General features: G+C 38.1%; 2 protein-coding genes across 6 annotated transcripts in view; both read left to right on the top strand.

Annotated features, from left to right (window-relative positions):
- The window catches only part of cacna2d2a (calcium channel, voltage-dependent, alpha 2/delta subunit 2a), a 412,063-nt gene that overhangs the window by 12,623 nt on the left and 371,579 nt on the right, over positions 1–27,861 (top strand). For all 4 annotated transcript variants that reach the window (XM_049479460.1, XM_049479459.1, XM_049479458.1 and 1 more), the window contains exon 2: positions 15,642–15,723. In XM_049479460.1, coding sequence (XP_049335417.1) covers positions 15,642–15,723 — 82 coding nt within the window. The remainder of the gene's footprint in view (positions 1–15,641; positions 15,724–27,861) is intronic.
- Positions 1–27,861, top strand: part of rps10 (ribosomal protein S10) — a 532,411-nt gene that overhangs the window by 255,046 nt on the left and 249,504 nt on the right. The window lies entirely within an intron of this gene.

The following is a 27,861-nucleotide window of genomic DNA, read 5'->3' as shown; positions in this document are numbered from 1 at the left end:
AAAACTTAACGTCAACCATTTTTTCAGAGACTTTTGAATGAATGAATGAATGAATGAATGAATGAATGGGGTCAAATTGAACACAAGGATAATAGGAGGGTAAAGAAGTATTTAATCAGATTAGATATATTTTCAAGAATCTGCCAATACTAATGTATTTTGTCTTAGTAGTGAATATTGTATAGTAGTGAGTATTTCTTTAAATATCATGATATGATATTCAGTTTCAGGCACTTTATGCCTGGCTGCACTAATTTGCACTGCCTCGCTCTGCCTCCAGCTTTGTTGTGTCACGTGAATACAGTCTGCATTAGAAATACTGTTTCTAACCCTTGTAATGAATACATAACTTAAAAAAGTGTTAAACAAACCAAAATACCAAACCCAAAATTTGCAGTTTCTAAAGCTGGTAACTATGATGAGCTTTCCTGTACAACAGAGGGAACTCTTGCTCTTTTTTTCCTTGAGGCAGTCCTGATGAGTGCCAGTTCCATCAAATCGTTTTTTGATCTTGAAATGTTTTGGATTGACTGACTTCCGTTTCTTTTTAAAGTCATTTGTTTCAGTTTCAGTGAAAGCTGATAGTTCAGATAGATATTGAACTGTTTCTGCTGTAAAACAGATCCCTGACTCGCTGTGCTTTTACACCCTGATACTCTACACTCACACAGTTCTTCCTGTTCCTGTGTCTAAACTGCAGAAAAAAGGAAAGAGAGAAAGAGAGAGAGAAAGAGAGAGATGGAGAGTAAAGTGGAGTAAAAAATAAATAACAGGTAAATTAGAGTAGTAAAGAAGTTGAAAAGTCCAAATAAAAAACAAACTTACAGTGTATTTTAGAGCATTATACACTATTGTGTATTTATCATTCATTTTTGACACAATACAAATAATAAAAAACATCATTACATTAATCTATCGTTCAAATGAGGATTGTGCATCTGGATTTAGGGTGTGTCGGTGTATCTTTGGTGCAAAAAATCTGCCTTGCTCGGCTCAAATAAACAAGTTTTGCTGCTAATATATATTCCAGCCTATCACAATATGATTTTTTGTGGACTATATATATTGTCTCTGCCCTGGGGCTTTTATTATGAACACAAAAATGTCAGTGTTATATATGTGAACAACAAACACACAAATAAACACAATATCACCACAATATCACCATTATCTAATATTATTGAGGTCATGGTCAATAATTGTACGATCAGTTGATAATGTGGTTATTGTGACAGAACTAATGTATCAATATTTTGTCCCACCCCAAACACACACACACACACACACACACCTTAATAATGATCATATATACACAGTCATACATACACACGCAGCATCAAACTAGAACAGCCTAGAACCTACAGACATCAACATTCAGAGAATTCACAGAAACGCTTCACGTAAAATATGATAAAAAGAGCAGACATTCAAATGCACACGTGCTCAGACTCACACACACACACACACACACACACTCACACATCCTGTGTTTGGCTTGGGGACAGAGGTGTTGTCACTAGCGGTTAGCGTCAGCGCTCTGTGCAGCGCACTGCTCCCTCTCTCTCTTCTCTGCTGGCTGACCTTTTCTTGGTCAGCTTTCCTCCTTCAGCAGAGCCGCCTCACTCCATCCTCTCCTCCATCCACTCATCCATCCTTTTCTCCTTCATCCTTTCCTCCTCCGTCCTCTCATACTCCATCCTTTTCTCCTTCATCCTCTCCTCCTCCATCCTCTTCTTCTCAATTTTCTCCATCCTTTCCTCCTTTATCCTCTCCTCCCCATCCTTTCCTCCTTCAGCAGAGCCGCATCACTCCATCCTCTCCTCCATCCACTCATCTATCCTTTTCTCCTTCATCCCCTCCTCCTCCGTCCTCTCCTACTCCATCCTTTTCTTCTTCATCCTCTGCTCCTCCATCCTCTTCTCCTCAATTTTCTCCATCCTTTCCTCCTTTATCCTCCTTTTCTCCATCCTTTCCTCCTCTTCTCTATTCTCAATGCTCTTCTCGTCTATCCTCTTCTTCTCCATCCTCTCCTCCTCCATCCTCTCCTCTACCCTCTCCATCCTCTCCTCCTCCATCTCCTCCTCCATCCTCTCCTTTATCCTCTCCTCCACCATCCTCTCCTCCTTCATCTCCTCCTCCATCCTCTCCTTTATCCTGTCCTCCACCATCCTCTCCTCCTCCATACTCTCCTCCATCCTCTATGCTTTGTGCTCTTCTCCTCTATCCTCTCCTCCTCTATTCTCTTCTCCTCCATCCTCTCCTCCTCCATCCTCTCCTCCATCCTCTCCTCCTCTATGCTCTTCTCCTCTATCCTCTCCTCCTCTATGCTCTTCTCCTCTATTCTCTCCTCCTTCATCCTCTCCTCCATCCTCTCACTCCTCTCCTCCATCCTTTCCTCCTCTATTCTCTTCTCCTCCATCCTCTCCTCCTCTCCTTTGTCCTCTCCTTCATCCTCTCAATCCTATCCTCCATCCTTTCCTCCTCTATCCTCTCCTCCTCTATGCTCTTCTCCTCTATCCTCTCCTCCTCCATCCTCTCCTCCTCTATGCTCTTCTCCTCTATTCTCTCCTCCTCCATCCTCTCCTCCATCCTCTCACTCCTCTCCTCCATCCTTTCCTCCTCTATTCTCTTCTCCTCCATCCTCTCCTCCTCTCCTTTGTCCTCTCCTTCATCCTCTCAATCCTATCCTCCATCCTTTCCTCCTCTATCCTCTCCTCCTCTATGCTCTTCTCCTCTATCCCCTCCTCCTCTATCCCCTCCTCCATCCTCTCCTCCATCCTCTCCTCCTCCGTCTACATCTCTGTGTACCTCTGTGTTGTTAATGCTGAGGTCAGTGGCCTGTGCTCTGAGGGCTGGTTATTGATGTGGTTTACAGCAGATAAATGGATGATGCTGGAGATAATCAGCGCTCCACAGCCCGCAGTGTCTGGAGGACGTTATGTTTAGAAGCTGTAATAAGACACCGTTCAGGGCCTCGTCTTCTGCTCCATCTTCAGCACTGCTCAGCCTGAGGGAGGGCAGTGTGATGATATGTGGTCATTAATGTGATTAAAGGGCCCATATCCAACGTTTGTGGTACATTTGTGGTCATCTTGTGGAATATGCCTATTTGAAAAACAATTCATTTCTGCAGAAACAGCTATTCATTATATTTTACACTCACACATGCTGTTCTTGCCACAGTGTTTATAGTAGGGATGGGCGATATGGCCCTAAAATAATATCTCGATATATTAACGATACTCTTGGGGTTATGACAAAACACTGAATTAAAAAAAAAAAAAAAAAATATATATATATATATATATATCAGGAATACACTACTGCAACTAAAGCATTGGTCACTTAGCTCATTCATTTAAATGAAAGAGGCCTTCTTGCTCAGAAACATATAATGAACAATTTCAAGGTCATCAAAAGATCAAAAAAGGTTATGGCCATATATATTGTATGATAAGTATAATGAATTAATTTACAGGCCTGTATTTAGTTCATTCCTCAGTGGGTATCAGTATTAGGCAGGTGGTTTTAGGCAAGTTATGGCTCGTTGGTAACTTTTAAACATTGTATAGTTATAATTCAGTGAACACACCTAATTTTGTGAAGTGTGGAGGCAGGGCAACTGCGGGTCTCCCCACACCATGACGTGCAGCCCCGGTCTGTCCCAGCTGGGGTGCGTTGAACCGGCATAAAGACCCTGCCTCAGCCTTCACGTGAGAGATACACTGATGGTGAATGGAAGGCTGAGGTAACATGAACTTAAAAGTGCTTCCGCACTACCGGGTCACTGCAGCCGTGCCCACAGTCACAAAATATGTAAGTGCATTTTGTAAGTGCAAACACAATAGACACAATAGATATCACGATTATTAAAAGGATTGAAGTCATGTCAGTTTATGAACTCGATAATGTAGTTATGTAGTTATTGTGACAGGACTAAATGTAAATTAATAAGTACTAATTAGTCCCATTCTGGTACAGTACAGTACAGAGTGTCTCTTTTTGGGTGTTAGCTATGAAATGTCCTTTTCTCAGTTTTCTAGCGTAGCTTTGTGAAGCTCGACGGCGTACGTCATTATTCCTCCTGTTTTGCGGATGCCGCTCTGCATTCTTCCACTAATCTCTCCATCCTTGTCATTCAAATGAGGCTGACATTTCCCGCTGACATTTCCTTTGTGGCTTTATCGGTAAATGACGAATGGTCGTGTCGCTCCGCAGATGAAGCCGATAGAGGTGGAGGAAGGAGGAGAAGACCCACAGTGGTTCCTCTGCTATTCAGGTTATGGACCTCGGCCAGACGTGAGGAATAACGTGAAATTGTGCGTGGGCGTGTGATTAGATTGGAGCGTGCGAGTATGAAGCGGTGCGTAGACAGTAACCGAGAGGTCTAATTGTGTTTGTGTGTTATTAGCGCTGTTGTAATTGCTTTAATTGTAGTTCTCGTGTCCTGTTTCCGTGTTGTTGCTGTGGGGTTTTTGTGGATAAAGAGGGTGTGGAGGGGGAAGGGGAGGGGGTGTGGGGGGTTGTATTAAATGAGTATTAATACACACATAGTTTAACAGTATTAGAAGCAGTGTGTTAATATGCAATAATAAAAAGTAGAACTGTGTTTAGTAGGAATTTTCTAAATTCTCAGATTTTGCTATTTATAGGAATATATTTGAGTAAAATAAACATATTTGTAATATTCTATGGACAACATTTCTCCCAAATTCCAAATAAAAATATTGTCATTTAGAGCATTTATTTGCAGAAAATGTATGAAATAGAGCTTTCAGACCTCAAATAATGCAAAGAAAACAAGTTCATATTCATAAAGTTTAAAGAGTTCAGAAAAATCAATATTTGGTGGAATAACCCTGTTTTTTAAACACAGTTTTCATGCATCTTGGTATGTTATCCTCCACCAGTCTTACACACTGCTTTTGGATTTTATTTTCCATAGTTTTTTAAATTTGGTAAATGCAAAGAAACTCATATTTTTTTAGGTGGTCTCTTTTTTTTCAGAGCTGTATATTATGAAGAAGAGTTTCAGTACTTTAAAATGACCCTTGTAAAGGAAAATAGAATTGAAGTATATATTTTTAAAAGTATACTTAACATGGAAAAGTGCATACTTTTAGTTTTAAAATAAATATGTACTTAAATACATACATACTAAATGTACTATTTTGGAACAACTTAAGTATATTTCAGTATTGTAATTAAGCTATATAAATACAACATAAAAGCTTTAGATTGTGCTTTTGAGTGCTTTTTTATATCTTTTGCAAACTTAAGTAGATTTTTGTATGTTTTTTTTATATATAATTTTTAATACACTTGAAGTATATTGTTAGTGCTACTGGAAAACAAAACGTACTATAAGGTGCACTTTAGGCAGAATTTAATGTTACTACACATAAGTTAAAGGAAATACAATGAAAGTGTATTTTATCTGTTTTATTGTCTTAAAGTAAATAAAATATAAAATGTACTTTTAGTACATTTTCCGCCACTAAAATTGAAATTTACCTGAACACATTTCTCTTTCGGACCTCTACGCCCATCAGTGTAGACTTATTCCATTTTTATACCTAAACACATTTTTTATACCTATACATATATACACTCTAAAACACAGAGGTACGATATGAGTACTTTTTTGTACTCAAAGGTACACTCTTCATTATTGTACCCTCAAAGGTACAATATTGGTCTTTACAGGGTCAGATGTGTTCCCTCTGATGTACAAAGTCTTTCCTAACAGCAATAAGAACAAATTTGTACCATTTAACTCGAAAAAAGGTACATTCAGTATTCTGCATCACTGTACTGATAAACAATATATATTTTAATTGCACATTTTTAAATTTAAAAGCCATACAATTTTGGATTATTAAGTTTTTGCCCATATTTAGTTGATGATAATGTTTATAATTATCTTCATAATCTTTACTGGCACAAAAAACATGGGTACAAAAAAGGACTTTCACTGTAAGGTACTTTTTTGTACCTCAGTATAAGGTACAGCCCCAGAGACAAGCTTTGTACTCTTTTAAGTACAAAAATCTGTACTTACTTTTCTTAGTGTGCACAGAGTAGGGGTGGGCAATCTTATATCGTATACAATATATCGTGACACAGAAATATCATGATATTAAAAATCCATATCGTGATAATAGGGCTGTTCTGTCTTAAAAGTAGTCTATTATTTACTGTGAAGCTTTAAGTGTATTTATTGTATAATATACGTTTTAGTTTGCAGTTTATATGCATGCACTAAATATTCTGCAATATTATTTGCTGCATTATATTATTTTATGCTATATTATTTATTTTGCCACATTATGATTATACTGTTATACTCTTATACTATATTCCTGAAATGAATGAATTATTTTAGTTATCCTATATCGGCAATTATATCATTATCGCAAAAATACCCTGAAATATCGTGATATTATTTTAGAGCCATATCGCCCACCCCTAGTACAGAGTGTGCTGAGGGCCGGAACACGCTTTCTCCAGGTCACATAAAGCTGCACTCTATTCTGTTCCTCTCAGAACACTTGATGCTCACAGTGGGAAGTGCTGTGTAGCCAGGACGAGGGATTAAGGGAGGACCATCCTACCCACCCAGTGAGAGCTGGGCAGTCACGCAGTCTGCTGGTGATAGGGCAAACAGTCTGGTTGCAGCTCTTGGAAGGCCAACAGCTTGATGTGTTTGGTAACAGCAGATAAAGTAGTTCAGTTGTTTAGTCACAGTCAGAATGATCTGAGCTACTCGTGGTTTTGATCAGAACAGCTACAAAACTTCGCATCTTATTCATTTCAGTGTAGAGAGCTGCTACATGTTGCATGCATTATGGGTTGCATTGCACCTAGCTTTACTTTATTCAAGTGAAACTGGCTGCTGCGCTGCGTCCAGCCAATCGGGTAAAAGCAGGCTGCGACGTCACACACGTACGAGTCTCACACACACAAAACAACTGCCTTTCAACCACAGAAGAGAAGCTGAAAATGCCAGAATATGGATTTATTGAACTGTAGATTACAGTGAGATGAATTTAAAATTTAAACCTATTTAAACTAGGGATGTGACGAGATCTTGTGGCACGAGATCTCGCGAGATTAAAATGGACAATATTTCTCGTCAGGCTTAAACCTGTCTCGCGGGGCAAAAAAAACAGTTAAGTATGGACTTTTTAAGAAGGATCTGGCAACCCAGTAGCGATAGCGATAGAGTATGATGGCTGAGCAGTGAGAGCAGCTCTCAGCAGAAGAGGAAAATTCAGGTATTTGTATAGAAGATGCTTCTGCTACTTTTAAGTTGTATGTCTGGCTGCATTTTGGCTCCAGTGGAAACAATAAACGGTAACAGAGTGACCAACAAAACACAAACCATATATAAAAACTGTAAATAAATCCTACACGTGACTGTTTCATAGGCAGGTGTACTAATCCCTTAGCTCTGTACTGTATTTAAAAACATGTTCTGTCTCTGTTTGCACTTCAAGCATAGTCTTAATATTACTGGTTATGGTTATGAGTAGTTAAATTACAAGAGATTTAGGAGTAAAAAACACAAACCATAGTCTTAATATGACTGGTTATGGTTATGCATAACCATATGCAAAAACACAAACCATAGGCTTAATATGACTGTTTACACTTATTGTTTTCACTATATAAGACCTAGAAAAGTTTTATTTTTATTTTTTATTCTTATTTCTATTTGTTGTAGAATCAGTGTGTGAGAGAAGGCAGTCTGTTAAGTTTGCGTTATATGATTTTGTCAAATAAAACTGACATTTTCTTTAAAATTTTATTTTTAAATCTCGTCTAGTCTCGTTCTCGTGAACCCAGTATCGTGTCTCTTCTCGTGATATTAGTGTCTCGTCACATCCCTAATTTAAACCTATTTCTGTTGCTTCATTTGAATGATAAAAAAAAAAGCAACAGACACGCCCACACAGCGAGCCGAGAGTTCTGGCACGGTGGATTGCGCTGAAGAAAATTGCTAGTGGACAGCGTACTGTGAGGTGTTGCCAGAATGCAGTCGTCTCTATCACAGGTGTTGTGGTGTGTGTGCACGCATGGTTTGGTGCATGCATTCACATGAAAAATACAGGGTACAGGTTATTATTAGTGTAGATTCGCATGGTATTCTGGGAACTTTACTGGCTTAGCAGTAATGCTACGGTAACTTTAGTCTTCTTTCTCTTTTTTTCTCTCTCCCTCTAGCTGCCACATGTAGAGATATTGACTAAGGCCCAATCCCATTTCACCCCTTGACCCCTACCACTAAGCCCTACCCTTCTGTTTTGCGTGTTCACATCTAGGGGTAGAGTGCTCGATTCTTGTTAGGATCGACATTCCAGGATTTTGGTACATTTCAGGGGTGGTCACTTCTGAAAATTTGATCTTCAATTTGATCATTTTTAGTCATATATTTATTAAATACAGGTAATCGACTATCAAAAAGTTTGATTCGTCAAGCTCAGGTATTTTAGCATTTTTTAAAATTAGATTATGCAATATATTTGGTAACTTACAGTAACAGGGTTGCGAGTAACAGGGTTACAAATCTAGGCTAAGTTGTGGTTTACCCCAGGAACAGATGCTAACTGTAAAATTTAGCTATTTATACAAGATCAAGGACAAACATGGTTATATAAGTATATAAAGTAAATTTTGGCTCTACTCATTATTAGTCTTAAAATATGAGTAACAGGATTGCGTGACACACACAACTTGGACAAACATATTTGGAAAAAAAACTTATAAAAATTGTTAGAGCACTTACTCTTGGTCTTGCCATGTGGGCAAAAAAAAATGTCCTTGTGATGTCACTTCCTTTGTGCCAGTAGACAAATATTTTTAACTCTTTCTCTGCCAGGTAAAATTCCTTATGGTAACAGGGTTGAGCGCATGTTGTGGGACACAACTTAAAAATAGCATAAAAACTGTAACATGCAATACAATGTAGACCAAAGAAGTTGTTTTCATACGTAAAGGAGATGCATATCAACAATATACAAGAGGAAATCATTTATTTAGAGCTTATTTATTAAGGAGTTGGTCACACAGTGTGTAGGACAAGAGAAAACTGCCATTTTTTAAGGCGGTCAAAAGGTATTCGGTCTTTTGAATAATATCTAAGGAGCTTATTTTTCCACCATATTTTACAGTTTGTCTTATAACAAGTACATTTTTCACAAAAATAATCATTTAGATATTTTGGATATGTACATTTGAAATTTTAGTGGTGGGACAGGAAATGTACCACAATCCTGGAATGTCCCTCAAACAGAGGGCTTTGAGAATCACTGGAAAGATGGTTCGGCACAAGCAAGCAAAGAAATCCACAAATTTAAGTATTTTCCTTGTTAAAATTATGATAGCCACTATATTCCCATAGTTACATGTGTATTTTCAATCTTTTTGGCCATTTTCTTCATAAGAAGCATAAGAAAATGCTACTAGTTCATTTCAGTAGCTAACTAACTTACTTTCTTGTTCCACCTTAAGTGGTGCAACAGACAGCAGAGGCTGCAGCATTTAAGGTGGAATGGAAAAAAATAAATAAATAAAAGCTAGTGAAAGCTCATTTTAGCTCCTCATCACATTGGAATTAAGAAATGCACAGTAATGATTAACTGTTGCACCATCTGCTCTCTTTATGAAGCCCTACAGTTAACTAGCTAACCAGCAGTTAGGTTGCTGAACTTTAGCTCTCTAACACTGCTATAACACTACATCTGTTTTGGGTTCTTGTAGAGTTGTCTTTTTTTTTTTTAGGGTGATGATTTCACCAATTCTCCTTGTAACTCTGTTCCACAAGCAAGGGGTAGGGGTACACGTGAGAAATAGGATTGGGCCTAAGTCCTTGCTCTTTACTTTATTCTTTATTTTTAGAGTAATTTTAGAGGAAACACCGCACACATGTCTGTTTAAATTAATCAAAAGGAAATCTGGGTTGGTGTTGTTTTTTGTTATAAAAATAAATAAAAGTAAATAAATAAAATAAAAATATTGTCATTTAGAGCATTTATTTGCAGAAAATGAGAAATGGCTGGTCATATTCATAAAGTTTAAAGAGTTCAGAAATCAATATTTGGTGGAGTTACCCTGGTTTTAATCACAGTTTTTTTCATGCATCTTGGCATCATGTTCTCCTCCACCAGTCTTACACACTGCTTTTGGATAACTTTATGCTGCTTTACTCCTGGTGCAAAAATTCAAGCAGTTCAGTTTGGTGGTTTGATGGTTTGTGATCATCCATCTTCCTCTTGATTATATTCCAGAGGTTTTCAGTTTGGTTAAATCAAGGGTTAGGAGTACACGTGAAAAATGGGAATGGCCCAAGTCTTTGCTCTTTACTTTATTCTTTATTTTTTTAGAGGAAACACCGCACACATGTCTGTTTAAATTAATCAAAATGTAAATCTGGGTTGGTGTTATTGTTTTGTTATATACCATTACATCCTAATTCAGTACCTACCAAATTTTCTCCAATGGAGAACACCAATGAGTGCACCAATGACTGGATCAGTGCTGTTTTAAAGTTTAAAGCTAACCAGTGTATATTAAATGGAAGTGCAGTAGATTAATACTTCAGAATCTGATAGTGCATGATGTTTTTTACAGATTACATAACATTTATTTGGCCTCTTTTGAACTCAGTTATTTGCCTAATGATGCTTCGCAAGCCTTACACATCAAACGCGCTGATTATAAGACCTCCTTCCTTTCACACATGCTGGTAATTGGCATTCAGCCTAATAGGACTCACCTGTTAGACTGTCTTTATTATTGTGATTAATTATTCAAGGTGCGTTTCCATTTTTTATTTTGTTCACTTGTGTGTTTTTACAGGATTGGCTGTGTGTGGCTTGGGCCACAAGCAGCTTTTATCATTGTAAAGTTACTTTATTTCAGTAATACAGTTTAAAATGTGAAACTCATTTATTATATACAGCTCTGGAAAAGAATTAAGAGACCACTTCAGATTCAGAATCAGTTTCTCACATTTTGCTATTTATAGGTTTATATTTGAGTAAAATGAACATTGTGATTTTATTCTGTAAACTACAGACAACGTTTCTCCCAAATTCCAAATAGTAATAAAATAATAATAATAATAATAAAAAGAAAAAGATGCAGAGCTTTCAGACATATTCAGTTCATATTCATAAATCAATATTTGGTGGAATAACCCTGGTTTTTAATCACAGTTTTCATGCATCTTGGCATCATGTTCTCCTCCACCAGTCTTACACACTGCTTTTGGATAACTTTATGTCTTTACTTCTGGTGCAAAACTTCAAAAATTCAAGCAGTTCAGTTTGGTGGTTTGATGGTTTGTGATCATCCATCTTCCTCTTGATTATATTCCAGAGGTTTTCAATTTGGTAAAATAAAAGAAACCCAGCATTTTTAAGTGATCTATACACACAAAATGATTTATTTTATTTTTCTTTTTTTATTTCTTTTTTTTGTTCTTTTGTTTATATATTGCAATACATCGTATCATATCAACCCTTGTATTGTGATACATATCAAATTGCCAGGTTCTTGCCAATACACAACACTTTCACAATTAATATGTGTAAAAATACGGCAGGTCACAGGAGAAGTGGGATGTATGCTACAGTACAACACTATCACAGTAACTATCATAGTTTTAAAGCCACTATAGATTCTTAGGGTTGCTGTATTGGATGTATTTATTTGTCTTGCTTGACTATTTTGTTGCTTAGCCAGAGAGTCTGAATCCAAGACAGCATTCTTCACCATCTCCTAATTCTGCTTCCGTCCATCAGTCTCCTCCTCTCTCTCTCTCTCTCTCTCTCTCTCTCTCTCTCTCTCTGCATCAGCAGCGTCTTGCTAAGCATCTCGTTGTGTTAAGTGCTTTTGGTGGTTCTGTGTGTGTGTGTGTGTGTGTGTGTGTATGTAAGCGAGTGTGTGTGTGTGTGTGTGTAAAGTGTGTGTGTGTGGAGGAAGAGATATACAGCGCTGATCCGAAGACGTTTGATCTCTTAATTCCTGGGCTGGCTCCGTTTAGCCAGCGTTCAGACTGCTTAGGGTAGCACTTCTGTCAGCGCCCGGGTCTTTTTTATCACCAGCATCCTTAAACACTACAGCTGCCTGCCAACCACCACTTCTACTACCAGAGAACCAGAGAAAAAAAACGAGAGAATGAGAGAGAGATAAGAGTAGGGTATTAGTGCTGAGCAGTATTGGTAAAAATTCACAATCATGATTTATTTCTAGGGGTGGTGATCATCACTGATTTCCCAGTTCGATTCGATTCCTGATTCAAAAGGTCCCGATTCGATTCAAAATCGATTCATCTAGGTAAATTTCAGTTAAAACACTTAGTCACTTACACACAGTATTGGTATCGGCAGTGGGTATCGGCCGATACCATTTACGGGTTTGGAATGCAGGAGTAAAAAATAGCAGGGTAAACAGTGCAGGTACAACCTACAGACAAAAAGGAACAGCATAGCAAACTGCTACCAAACCTGACTAACCTGCTAACTGAGCCGAATGCTAACGCTAACCGAGCCGAATGCTAATCGAGCCGAACACTAACAGAGCTGAACACTAACTGAGCCAAAAGCTAACGCTAACCGAGCCAAAGGCTAACCGAGCCAAACGCTACCGCTAAACGAGCCGAACGGCAAACGAGCCAAACGCTAACGCTAACCAAGCCGAACGCTAACCGAGCCAAACGCTAATGCTAAACGAGCCGAACTCTAACCGAGCCGAACGCTAACTGAGCCGAGACCTAACGCTAACCGAGCCGAATGCTAACCAAGCAGAACGCTAACCGAGCACAACGACTCGGTTCCAATACCTCAGCTCACAGACGTAGCATTGTGCTGATCCACATCACCCTAGGAGTGATGAGGGGAAAGAGCGGCATCTACTGTACCCACCCAGAGAGAGAGCAAGGCCAACTGTGCTCTCTCTGGGCTCTGGCAGCTGATGGCAAGCTGCATGACCAGGAATCAAAACAGTGATCTCCCCTATCAGAGTGGCAGCAATTTAGACAACTGTACCACTCAGTTTCGAAACGTCAGTTTGTCAGTTTGACATCAGTAAATTTCATTTTTGCTCTGTTTGGTCTTATATTTTATTCTTATTAAACTTTACCTGCATTTATGTTTGCCCTCTCATCTGTCTACAACTGTGACAGTCTGTCTGATTTATACTGAAAGCATGACTTTAACCCTTAATATAGAACAGATACATGTTCTGATCGGACTGGTTGGACTGTTCTTTTCTGCTTTGTTCTTAATAAGATGGATGGATGGATGGATGGATGGATGGATGGATGGATGGATGGATTTGCTGTTCTAGCTGCAATGCTCAAAAACAGCAGAAAATCAGCATAATAGAATGTTGAAAAGTAAAATAAAATAAATTAAAAGTATATAAGTACACCAGTTTAAATGTAGAAAGCAGCAACCCACAATGAAAAAAAAAAACAAACACAGTTAGATAAAAGGCTAAATATATTATTATTATTATTATTATTATTATGTATGTTAATAAAATTGTTGTTGGACCCAATCATCATATTTTCCAGCAGCTACGTGTAAACACACACACACACACACACACACTCAGGCTTTCTCTGGGGGGTATTCTAAGGCTGCATGGCGCAGATAAGGCTAATTTCAGACTGCAGGCCTTGGTTGCAAATCTCGGACCATTAAGCAGTTTTAGATAAAGCCGTTATAAAGCTCCGGTAACACTGTTACACTACCGCCGCTCCCTGTCAATATTTGATACCTTCAGTGTGAGAAAATACCCCATTGGCAGCAAATGTATTTCTGCAGATAGTATTGCTGGTAAATGTGGAAAGTGCCACTGAGAATTACTGCATGTGGAGAAACCTGAGCGAACAGTGGGAAAGCTTTTACAGAGTTTTAGGGAACTTTTTTTTGGAGTTTATGAAACATGGCCATGAAAAAACACTGCTATTAAACTATTAGAGCTGCATGATACTGTAAAAAAAAAAACTTGTCATTGCAATACTTTTTGCGAGGAAATGCTATATTGCTGAATCAGTTTCTCTGATTTTGCTATTTATAGGTTTATGTTTGAATATAATGAACATTGTTGTTTTATTCTATAAACTACAGACATTTCTCTCAAATATTAAATAAAGTTTTTGACATTTAGAGCTTTTATTTGCAGAAAATGAGAAAGGGATGAAATAACAAAATGCAAAGATGCAGAGCTTTCAGACCTTAAATAATGCAAAGAAAAAGAAAGTTCATATTCTTAAAGTTTTAAGAGTTCAGAAATCGATAATTGGTGGAATAACCCTGGTTTTTAATCACAGTTTTCATGCATCTTGGCATCATGTTCTCCTCCACCAGTCTTACACACTGCTTTTGAATAACTTTATGCAAAAATTCAAGCAGTTCAGCTTGGTTTGATGGCTTGTGATCATATTCCAGAGATTTTTCATTTTAATATGCACTCTGTGAAAATGATATTGGTTAGGAATTTACAGAAATTAGTTCACAAACATTTTTTGCAGATTGTCATGCATTTTGCACCACTGCAATTTTCCACCATTGCATTAATAAAATAGCCTAAATGTAGTTTTAGTTGTCAAATATATCTGTGCATATCTAAAATCAAGCAAATATAGTATAATTCTGGTAGATAAGTCATAGAGAATGAGAATAGTTTTAGAAAATATATAACAAAATTATTTTCTTTTTGTTTTAAGTAGCAAAAAAGGTTGTGGTAGGATATTTTACATTTCAAATGATAATACACACCCTTCAGTGCCATTGAATTTTATTTGCATTTTGTATGCATGCACTAAATATTCTTTACTTTAGTTCTGTGGTAGATTTTATATTACACTATTTGCAGTGGATCTTGTTATTCTACAGTCGATAAGACTTTAGGTCCTATTTTAGTAATCTATAGGTGATCTTTTAACCATGCACTCTGCAGCTTGATTTAGGATGTAACAGTGTATCTTTGCTATCGTAACGACGGGAAAAGTACACCTTGTTCAGGTCTGAACAAATTATTTTGGGTGTAAATAAGTTGGGTTTGTGCACTGCTGTAGCGTGTTTTAATGTGTGTGTTTATTATGGGCAGGGGTGTACAGGTTTTGAGCACACATGGCATGCCTGCATTTCAAGATTTTCAAGCAATGAATGTCTGAGTGTTGACTGTTCACTGTTGTCAGGGTTTTAATCAGTCAGTGGTGCACGTGTGTTTTCTGTTGCCAAGATAGAGATATCAATACACCAGAAATTTACCTGAACACACCTCACTTCCAGACCACCACACCCATCAGCGTAGATATATTTTTAAGCATCATTGCTATTTAAACGGCGCAGGTGGAAGGCGTAAAAATAGACTCTTGGCGGGGTGCAAGATGAGCATCACTACTATATTCCACCCCTACTGTTCAGATTTTCTGCTGAAAATCAGTGTAGTTTCAGTGTTTTACATTCGTTCCAGCTGAGAGGCGTTAAGTCAGGTGTTAATCCCTCCTGATGTGGATCGTTTGTGATGTGCAGAGTGTAGATGTTTTATTGGAAGGATAAGATCCACTGAGTTCATCTTCTGAATTCTAATTCCTCTCTCTCTCGTCTCTCTTTTTCTCTCAGGATGATGCACTGGGCGAGCCGTATCGAGAAGGAGCTGGACAAAGTGCTGCCGCAGGTGACCGGAGCCCAGCAGATGAGATCTGTAAGTCTTACTGTTTATCTTCTTAATTAACAGCATTAAAATCACTGTAACGCTGGTGCTGCATTAGCACTGTCCAATATGATGCTCCTTGTCTATGTCTGAAGCTCATCATGCATCTGTCATTTTTTATATCAGTACTCTTTCAACTTTAGATTGCATAGCAGCTGCCTAGCAACCATCTAGAAACACCCTATCAGCCCAATTTCTAAAGTTCTTATCAACCAGCTGAAATACATACCATAGCAATCCTTATAGAAACCACCAAGCTACACCACAGCAACCAACTGAAATACCATAGCAGTTCCCATAGCACCCACCAAGCAACAGAACGGGGATCACCCGGAATAGGCACCATAGCAATCACTATAGAAACCAACAAGAAAACACCAGTTCCCATGGCACCCATCTAGCAACAACACAGCAACCACCTGAAATACTCCATCTTAGCAATCGGTATAGGAACCACCTAGCTACACCACAGCAGCCTAATGAAATATCATTGCAGTTCCCATAGCTCCCACCTAGCAACACCACAGCAACTAGCTGAAATACCATAGCACCCACCTAGCAACACCACAGCAGCCAGCTGAAATACCATAGCAGTTCCCATAGCACCCACCAAGCAACAGAACGGGGATCACCCGGAATAGGCACCATAGCAATCACTATAGAAACCAACAAGAAAACACCAGTTCCCATGGCACCCATCTAGCAACAACACAGCAACCACCTGAAATACTCCATCTTAGCAATCGGTATAGGAACCACCTAGCTACACCACAGCAGCCTAATGAAATATCATTGCAGTTCCCATAGCTCCCACCTAGCAACACCACAGCAACTAGCTGAAATACCATAGCACCCACCTAGCAACACCACAGCAACTAGCTGAAATATCATAGCACCCACCTAGCAACACCACAGCAACTAGCTGAAATATCATAGCACTCACCTAGCAACAACACAGCAACTAGCTGAAATACCATAGCGCCCACCTAGCAACACCACAGCAACTAGCTGAAATACCATAGCACCCACCTAGCAACACCACAGTAGCCTAATAAAATTCAATAGAGGTTTCTATGTCACTCACCTAGCAACACCCCAGCAGTCACTCGGAATATGTACCATAGCAATAACTATACGGATCACCTAGATACACCACAGCAACCATCTGAAATGCCATAGCAATTGCTTTAGGGACCACCTAGCTACACCACAGCAGCCAAATAAAATTTTGTTGCAATTTCCATGGCACCCACCTAGCTACACCACAGCAGCCAGCTGAAATACTGTTCCATAGGAATCACCATAGCAACCACCTAGCTACACCATTGCAGCAAAATAAAATTTTATTGCAGTTTTCATGGCACCCATCTATCAACACTAAAGCAGCCAGCTGAAATACCATAGCAGTTCCCGTAGTACCCACCTATAGCAACACCTCAGCAACCATCTTAAATTCCATAGCAGTTCCCATGGCACCCACCTAGCCATACTAGAGCAGCTAGCTAGCTGAAATAATGTTTCATAGCAATCACCATAGTGCAACCAGCTGAAACACTATAGCAATCTCCATAGTGACCACCTAGCAACACCTCAGTAACCAGCTTAAATTCTATAGCAGTTTCCATGGCACCCACCTAACGACCACACAGCAACCACCCGGAATACGTACTATAGCAATCACTATAGGAATCACCAAGCTACTAAACAGCAACCAGATAAATACATAACCATCACTACTGGCACACACCTAGCAACATCACAACAATCAGCTAAAATACTGTTTCATAGCAATCGCCTTAGCAACCACCTAGCAACACCACAGAAACCAGCTAAAATACTGTTTCATAGCAATCGCCTTAGCAACCACCTAGCAACACCACAGAAACCAGCTAAAATACTGTTTCATAGCAATCGCCTTAGCAACCACCTAGCAACACCACAGAAACTGCCTACAATATCATCACCACACAGATCAGTAAAAATTTATGATTTAAAAGGTTACTCCTGAGGTGCGTCTGTTATGAGGATAACAAGAAATAACTGGATTCATAAAATCTGTTCTTAAGATTTTTTTGTTTTACAAAGCATCTTAAGATTACTTCTAAGAATGTTCTTAATGCCAATTCTCCAAAAAATATTTTCAAAAAGTTAAAATATTCTTTTTAAAATGTCTTAAATATTTTCGCCTCTTTTTTTTTCAATTTTTTGGACTTAATACACTCAATAATCAGTTTAAAAAATTCCCTTTGTGTTCATAACATAAAAAAGTTGCTTAATTAATTTTTTGTATCAATATACATTACCAGTCAAAAGTTCTTTCTTTATTTAATGTATTTTCTACATTGTAGACTAATATTAAAGACATTAAAACAATTAAGGGGCACATATGGAGTTACTGTATGTAGTAAACAGTAAAAAAAAAGTGTTTTTCCTCCACATTAATCTCCTGATCTAAACCTGATGAACTGAGATGGTGATTTGAGGTGATTTAATTGGGATGAGCTGGAGCTTCACAGCATGAAGGAAAAGCAGCAACTACTGTTCAGCACCTCCAGGAACTCCTTCCTTCAAGACGCTGAGAAAACTTTTCCAGGTGACTCTTCCTCATGAAGACACTGGGATTAAAATCTCACCAAGGGTGTGCAGATCTGTCCTTAAAGATAAATCCAAAGTTAAAAACATATTCTGGTTTATTATTAAAAATAATTCTGCATGTGTTCCTGTAGAGCTTTAATACAGTCTTTAATATTAAATTTACATGCAATATATATATATATATATATATATATATATATATATATATATATATATATATATATATATATATAATAATTTGTACTTATCAGAACTGGGTCTGTGTTCTTATGGATTTATAAGAAGATAATCATCATATCTTATGACAGGTTTGTGAATTCGGCTGATGTTTCTTGTTAAAGCGAGCTCCAGTCTGGTGTGTGTGTTTGGGTTATGACTGTAGAAGATAAGTGAGGTGTGTGTGTGTGTGTGTGTGTGTGTGTGTGTGTGTGTACACACACTGCTCCTCAGGGCTCCGTGGGGTTCAGATCAGACTCACATTATCAGTAGAAGTGGATGGAGATTTAACACAGCGTGGGTACAGCTGATATATTAGAGGAGCTGTGCTCTCTGTGCTGAATGACAGTGACAGTGATTAATAATCATAGACAGTCTGCCTCCTGAGTCTGTCAGGGAGTTGTGTAAACGGCTTTTCCTCACACACACACACACACACACACACACACACACAAAAATATACACACCCACGTTCACCCGCGCTCGCACATTATCTGCTTCCAATCTCTCAGTATGGAAGCCTGATACTCAGCATATGGTTTGGCACCAGAGACCGTGTAAGTGTGCGAGTGTGTATGTGTGTGTGTGTGTGTGTGTGTGTGTGTGTGTGTGTGTGTGAGAGTGTGTGTGGGCATTATGCTCACAGTCCTCAAACAAGACTTTAACCCTTTCCAACCCTACAAATGGATTTTACATCCAAAATCGCATCTTGTTTTCTCAGCTTAATTACTTAATTAGGAATGCATTCACACATTAGCATAAACCATATATGGTCAGAAAGGGTGGAGCTTATTCTTTCTAAAAATAGTTTCTGAAAAACACCAAAAAAATAAGATCTCTTTCAAAGTTCCTTGTTTTATTTTTCTTTTCTAATTCAATTTATTTGCTCTAAACACATAATCAGTTATATTTAAATTCACTCTTGGATGACTGAGGAAGTCACATGATGTAATAATTGGCTAATTAATTAATGTAATAATTGGATTCCTAAAAGTGGTGAAAAAAGGGACTTTTACCACAACAAAAAATAAATATATTTAAATATTATTTATTTCTAGTGCTTCAAACATATTTATATCATGTTTCAAACCAAATAATAAGTAAATGACCCAATAGATGTGTAAACGGAAAAAGTGTGAACTACCTGCTTTACTCAAACTAAAGTTCAGTATCGTTTTTATTTTACTTGCACATTTTTACTTAATTACTTATTTTGCACTAAACATTTTTATTTAACATTTATTTAGACTAAAAGTTTACATTTTTTCTCATCATTTTGTGTAATAACTTTATTATAATATTTGTTGTTATTATAATCAGCTAAAAATAAACATCTAGGATAGTAAATAAATCAGTTTTGTTTTTATTTGGAATATTAGCCATATTGGCCTTGAAATATAAAATACTGTAAAGCATAGGCTGCTCCGGGTGTCAGGTTTTTAGTATCTACATGTATCCTAGAGGTGTGATTATTGATTATCAAGAAAAATAAATAACTCCATTTAATTTCTCCATTTAATTTGTCAAAGTAATAATTAATAAGCCATGTAATGAACTCAAATCATCAATATTCTTATGCTTTCAACTCATATACTGTAAACTCTAGTCTAACCATTATTGAATATATCTATATAGATATCTTAGGTGTGAATATATTTGAAGTCTATATATAACAATTCTGCTTCCTTTTACATTTTAAATGATTATATTTTTCAGCAGCCGTATGTCTTCAGGAGTAAAAGAGATCAGGGCATGTGACTGTCTGATATAATTACTGTGTTATAAGACCTGAAAGAGAAACTGACAACAAAAACAGAGAAAAAAACACAACAAAACAGCTTAGAGTTCAAAGGGTTAAAAAGATATCTTAGGTGTGAATGTATTTAAAGTTTATACATTCAAAAATAGGTACAAAAAACAACAAAAGACAGGCGCTTGGTAAAATTTTGACCAAAACATGACCAGTTCCAGGAAAATATAACAATTCTGCTTCCTTTTACATTTTAAGTGATCATATTTTTGAGCAGCCGTATGGCTTCTGGAGAAAAATAGCTCATGGTATGTGGCTATATATGGATGTAATTACTGTGTTATAAGTCCTGAAAGAGGAACTGACCACAAAAATGAAGAAAAGGGTTAAAAAGATATCTTAGGTGTGAATATATTTAAAGTTTATACATTCAAAAAATAAGTTAAAAAAAAAAACAGGCACTTGGTAAAATTTTGACCAAAACATGACCAGTTCAAAGAAAATATAACAATTCTGCTTCCTTTTACATTGCATAAATTACATAAATGATCATATTTTTGAGAGCTCATGGTATGTGGATATATATATATATATATATATATATATATATATATATATATATATATATATATATATATATATATATATATATATATATATGGATGTTATTACTGTGTTATAAGACGTGAAAGAGGAACTGACAATTAAAAGGGAGAAAAAACACATTAAAACAGGTTAGGGTTCTAAGGGTTAACATGCAGCAGTGGTGGTGGAGATGCGGTGGTGTTTGGTAACAGTTGAGCTGGCCGGCAGTCTGCTGAATTTCTGATATGGGATTATTAACGTGGTAATCTGTGTTGAAATCGCTCGCATTATGAAGGGTACAGTAGAGGTGACTCCACGCTGCGGTGGATTTGGTCAGATTCAGAGGGAAATTCGTGCCTGTGCTCGTTACAGAGGCTTACGTAACGCTCTTATGATAATATCTAGATTTTGCCGCTGCTGTAATGGCTGATTATGATGATTCTATTTTAATCCTCAGTCCTTTCGCTTCAGTGTGACGGATCCAGGAATAAGAGTGGGAGATATGAAGATAGTACATCACTGTTTATTATATTAAGGCCTGTCCTGATAATTACATTATCGACTTATTGTACGATATACAGACACAAACCCAATAAACAGACTTTTTTATTATTTATTTGTTTATTTTTTTTAATTTACTGTCCCATTTTCTCACTAATTTAAAGGACTCTTTAAATTAGCGAGACACACGCCTCCTTCGATACATGTGAACTCTTTGTTTTGACTCCGCCTCTTTTTAAACTGCTGCTGATGCAGCATTATAGCCGAGTAGCATCACAGCGCTAACACACGGAGGAAAGCCCAGCGACCTTGTGCTGATCCACATCACCCTAGGAGTGATGAGGGGAAAGAGCTCCATCTACTGTACCCACCCAGAGAGAGAGAGAGCAAGACCAATTGTGCTCTCTTAGGGCTCCGGCAGCTGATGGCAAGCAGCATGACTGGGATTCAAACAAGCAATCTCCCAATCATTGTGGCACTGCCTTAGTCCGCTGAAGCCCTCAAAGCTCACTCATGCCAATGAGTCGCTATGTCAAATTTGTTTAAAAACACAGGTTTTATTGTATTAGATTATTTATAGTATTAGAATATACTAGTGCATCTCAAAAAATAAGAATATAATTGAAAATTCAAAATGTGAAACTCATATATTATATAGATGTATTAAACACAGAGTGATCTATTTTAAGCGTTTATTTCTTTTATTGTTGATGATTGTTTATGGCTAACAGACAATAAAAACCCAAAAATCAGTGTCTCAGAAAAAATTTAATATTATATAAGACCAATTGGTACTTTTGGCAGTGTGGGCAGTGTGCCAAGTCCTGCTGGAAAATGAAATCCGCATCTCTGTAAAAGTTGTCAGTAGCAGAGGGAAGCATGAAGTGCTGTAAGATTTTTTGGGAAAACAAAACTGCACTGACTTTAGACTTGATATTAGAACACAGTGGATCAACACCAGCAGATGACAGACATGTCTCTCCAAACCATCACTGATTGGTGGAAACTTCACACTAGACCTCGAGCAGTTTGGACAGTGTGTGTCATGGTGAGCACAGAATTGCAGACACGTGCAGATACTGATAAAAATATATGTTTATTATAAAAATAAACAGATGTAATACGTGGTTGATACAGAAAACAGTTAATCACCAGAAACCAGAGCAATGTAGACAAAACCATACCATAAACGAGAGACAGTCCAGAGTTCATACACGAGAGATCCAATGTCAGAGGTAATCCAAGAGGCAGTAGTGAAAACACAGTCCAGGTAATACACAAACAATCCAGTATCAGAGGCAAAGGCAATAATCGGCGTCGAGAAAACAAAGGCAAGGTCATACACAAGATAAACTGAGACAAGAGATATAGAACGCTTTGTAATGAGGAGAACCTACAATACACGGCATGGGTGTTTGTGTGGAGGGCTCTTTTATAGTGCCAGTAATCAGTATTCAGGACTTCCTGGAGGAAGCAGGTGAGGTGTCACGTGATCAGGTGAGTGCGTGATGTCAGCGGGTGGTGCATTCTGGGTAATGTAGTTGTTGACCAGAGAACCTCCATTAGAGCTCGGTGTGGAAGGGACAGAGGAGCTAACAGCACCAGACGTGACAGTGTGTCTCTCCACTCTTCCTCCAGACTCTGCTCCCTTGATTTACAAATAAAATGTGTGTATGCTGATGTTTTGAGGCTTTCTTGAGTTATAAGGCTAAGAAGAGGACAAGTTGAGGTTACTGTATTGTTTTCTTAGTGCCAAATCATTAAGATACTTTTCTAGTATTATATACCGTGCATGATTTCAGATAAAACCATGAATGAATACTGTTAGTAAAATCTTGTCTGACGTCTCTAGTTTCCCATATATGTTGTTGCTGGCTGGGTATTAGGACCAGTGCTGTTCTTGATAGCACATTAAGAATGTGGGGAAAGCCTTGTGACCTTTACCATGAGCTGAGAAGGAGCTCAGATCAATAATACACTGCTGTACAATAAAAGTGCTGTACTAATATCAGATAAAGCGTGAGATCACCAGTACGTGGAACCAGTACGGGTGAAGCTGCAGGTTTGTTTGAGGAGATGCAGCGATGGCGTTTCAGATTGAGCCCTATAATACATGAAACTATGTGTTGTATTTTGTGAACGTTTGGTATGCCCCACCCCCAGCCATTAGGAGACCAATCAGTGTTATCGTCTGAGGGTGGACTATTAGCTAAAATAGGTGTCAATCACTTTTGTGACCCTGGAGAAAGGCTATGACCTGTTTGATAGGACACCTCTGAACACCAACATGATCCAGCGCTCGCACGGCATTGGTGCCAAAGACAGTCACTCAAGAAAAATAATTGTTTGTGGACCAATAAAAAACACAGAATCTAGAAGAGGACTTCCTTAACTTTGTATTCACAGACAACTTTACGTAAAAAAACATTACATTGCTTGGTCGCTAGGAGCATGATTTTGAGGAGAAGTGAGCAAGCGAATAAAGGACTTTTTTGACATTTTATCTGCTGTTTAGTGCTGTTTTGTGGGTTCTGTGATATTAAGTGAATTTTCTATTATATATTCTGATATATATACGGCTGACTGTTGACTGTTGTCAGGGTTTTAATCAGTCAGTGGCGCACCTGTATTTCCTACTGCCAATATAGAAACAAGCCAGAAATTTACCTGAACAGTCCTTATCATATGACCTGTGTGGTGTTTGTGTTGAACAAAGAGTCGACTCATTGAGTGAATCGGTTCACAAACCAAGTGCAAATTCGAATCAATGATTCTAAAACATGTTTTACAAGCCCATGCATTGTTATCAGTCTTTGACCTCGGTCACACAGCTACAGAAGATTCACAACATAAGATAAAGATGAAGAATCTGCAGGAAATATATGATGCAATCATGTTAACATGTACCAGAATCTCAACGGCTCAACTGGTTTTCAGCATCTTACAGAACCTATTTCCCAAATAACTCCAGCTGATTTGAGAGGGAATGAAAAAAAAAGGCGCTACCCCGAATTAGTATAGCGTTTCTAATAAACTGAGTGTATTTTTGCTGTGTTGCTCACCTTTATCCAGGTCCGAACCTACATGAAATTGCAATTTAAATGAGGTGCTTGCTGACAGGAATGTTAATGGAATGCTTGTTGATACAGGGAAGGCATTTTGCATTTTTTCCCCCTGTCTCGGCTGCTCCATTCATCTCCGCAGTGTGTGTTTCTTGGCCTTGTGCTGCTCAGCTTGGCCGCATACCTGCCAAGAAGTGATAGGGAAGGCAAATACAGCTCCCTGTTTATATTTGGTTTATACAGGATTTTTTTGTTTGTGTTTGCAAAGCGAAAATAATAAAAAAAAAAGTTTATGTGGGATGGACAGAATACAGCACAGGCTAGCTGAAGGAAGACGCCACTGTGTCTGTGTGTGAGTGTGTCTGTGTGTGTGTGTGTGTGTGTGTGTGTGTGTGGAAGCACATTTATCTCCAGCCCAAACAGGAGTCGTCACAGGGTGTGCTAAATGGCCCAGCGTGTGCAGAAAAAGCCATTTTCTAAATGGATGCCTCTCCCTATACGTGCGTCTGATGGAAATCTTCCCCGGGCCGTCGCGGCCCTGCTAACAAGATTGTCTCCCTTCACTTCTCTTTCTCTCTCTCTCTCTTTCTCTTTCTCTTTCTCTTCATGCTCAGTTTATTCCCATATTACCCCCTCCCTCTTTTTTTAAAAAGAAAAGGTTCACAGATGATTTGTAAGTGTGCTGTTTTTCCCCCACCCCAAGTTATTTCCAACAAAGTTAAATAGGAAAAGCAGTCTGCAGTTTTGCATTCGTTTTCCTGCAGCTCTCGCGCTCAGAGAATGGCAAACAGGTGGAGAAAGAGAGAGAGAGAAAGAGTGAGAGTAAAAGAAAAAGGAAACAAATTCAGAAATAAGTTGTTGCTCTGACGCTCATGTTAATGAAAGAAATATGTAAAGAAAGAAGTGATTAGGCTTTTAAAAGGAAATGGAACCTGTGTAGAGAGAGAAAGAGAGAGAGAGAGTGAGAGAGATAGAAAGAGAGACAAAGAAAAATAAAACAAAGTCAGAAAGAACAAATGCCAAACAATCATTGGAAGCTGTTGTTGCTTTGCCGCTCGTATTATTGGAAGAAATATGTAAAGAAATGAGCGATTAGGCTTTTAAGAGGAAGGGGAAGCTGTGCAGAGAGAGAGAGAGAGACAGAGAGAGAGAGACTACGTAGTGCACTAAAGCAATAATACACGAGAGGGAGTGCAACAACGAGCCGTAGCTCTGCACAGCAGTGCCAATATTACACATTATAGCACGAACCTCAAGTGTATTATTGCTTAATTATACCACAGTTCCCTTATCACTGTTTATTCATTTAAGTAAGTAAAAGAGGAGGAGAAAATAGGATCTGTTTGGTTATAAAAACTCCGCAAGTGAAAATAGTTCCATTGCTGCTCTGTTTGTAGCTGTGCTGTTTGGTTTGTAAGCACTGCGTTGTTGCTAGGTTACCTGTATGTGGCGGAGTGCATTACCGGCTGATAACAGCACTTATAGAACACCTCTCACCCAATCCCATTGCAGGGTCAAACTAACCCAGCAGAACTCTGCTTACTTAAAAGCTAGCTTGAATCTTGATTTATGTTTAAAGCGATAGATAGAGAGGGAAAGATAGATTGCTATTTATTGCTAAGTGTGCTGTTTTTCCCCCACCCCAAGTTATTTCCAACAAAGTTAAATAGGAAAAGCAGTCTGCAGTTTTGCATTCGTTTTCCTGCAGCTCTCGTGCTCAGAGAATGAGAGAGAGAGAGAGAGAGAGAGAAAGAAAACAAATTCAGAAATAAAAAATGCAAAACAATGATTGGTATCTGTTGTTGCTCTGTCGCTCATGTTAATAAAATAAATATGTAAAGAAATGAGTGATTAGGCTTTTAAACGGAAATGGAATCTGTGTAGAGAAGAAAGGGAGAAAGAGAGAAAGAATAGGAGATATAGAGAGAAAGAGAGACAAAGAAAAAGAAAACAAAATCAGAAAGAAAATGCGAAACGTGATTGGAAGCTGTTGTTGCTTTGTCGCTCGTATTAATGGAAGAAATATGTAAAGAAATGAGTGACTATGCTTTTAAGAGGAAGGGGAAGCTGTGTGTAGAGAGAGAGAGAGAGAGATAGAAAGAGAGAAAGAGAGAGATTATGTAGTGTACTTACTTAAGCAATAATACACTCGAGGTTCGTGTTATAACGAGCCGTAGATCAGCACAGCAGTGACAATATTACACATTATAGCACAAACCTCGAGTGTATTATTGCTTAATAATACCTTAGTTCCATTATTACTGTTTATTGAAAGATTTTGAGTTAAAGAGGAGGAGAAAATAGGATCTGTTTGGTTATAAACACTCTGTGAGTTAAAATCGTTCCATTGCTGCTCTGTTTGTAGCTTCACTGTTTACGTACATGGAGAGCTTCGGTTACATTGCATTACTGGCTGATAACGGCACTCGCAGAACACTTCTCAGCCAATCACATTGGAGCATTGAACTAACCTAGAACTCTGCTTACTTTAAAAGCTAGCTTGAAACTTGATTTACGAATAAAGCGATAGATAGAGAAGGAAAGATAGATTGCTAGAAGATAGAGACACTTTACTAAGCTCACCTCCCTATTAACCCGCCCATCTGTATATAAACACCACCCACCACTTGTAATTTATTTTAATATATTCAAGAGGGCTATAGTTATATACTGCTCTTGAAGTTTTTTGGCACCTCATATCTAGAGTTTTATGGAGTTTAATCACTTGTGCTGAATAAATGACTCCATTTCTATAACTAGCACCGATTCTGGGCTCAATTGTGCAATTCCATTTCTGTGAGTGAATAATTGCGATATCTTTGATCAGTTTCTCTTGTTTTTTCTATTTTACTCATACAGTGAGGAACAGCAGCAGGCGCTCCTCAGATAAAGTGCTGTTCGCATATCACATAATGTTTCTCCAGGCAATCCAGTGTGTTTCCTTGTTATGCTAACTGGCTAGCATTGGCTAGTGAGCTGTACTAGTTTGCCTATTTGGCGGTGCACAGCGGGTAGAAATGTTTAATGGCAGTTTCCTGAGAAGTTCTTTCCTCCCTCCAGCAGAATATACAGATGGTAGGTAAATCAAAGCTTGACATATCTTTATGGTTCTAGTCTTTTAAAATTAGTTCTTTAAATGGTGAAGCACTTTTGTAAGTTGCTCTGGATAAAGGCATCTGCTAAAAACCTTAAATGTAAATATGAACTGGCTATGCTAAAGTTAAGAGGATGAGAAAATACGATCTCTTTGGTTATATAAACTGCTCTGTTTGTAGCTGAGCTGTTTGGTTTGTAAGCGCTGCATCGTTGCTAGGTTACCTGTATGTGGCGGAGTAATACGTATATGCTAAAATCCAAATTGTGATATCGGATATGAAATGATGAAAACCTTTAAAAGAGAGTAATGCTAAAGTATCAGTA

Source organism: Astyanax mexicanus, chromosome 5, assembly GCF_023375975.1.
Source record: "Astyanax mexicanus isolate ESR-SI-001 chromosome 5, AstMex3_surface, whole genome shotgun sequence".
In the NCBI taxonomy this organism is placed as follows: domain Eukaryota; kingdom Metazoa; phylum Chordata; class Actinopteri; order Characiformes; family Acestrorhamphidae; genus Astyanax; species Astyanax mexicanus.
This window is presented reverse-complemented; position numbering and strand designations above follow the sequence as displayed.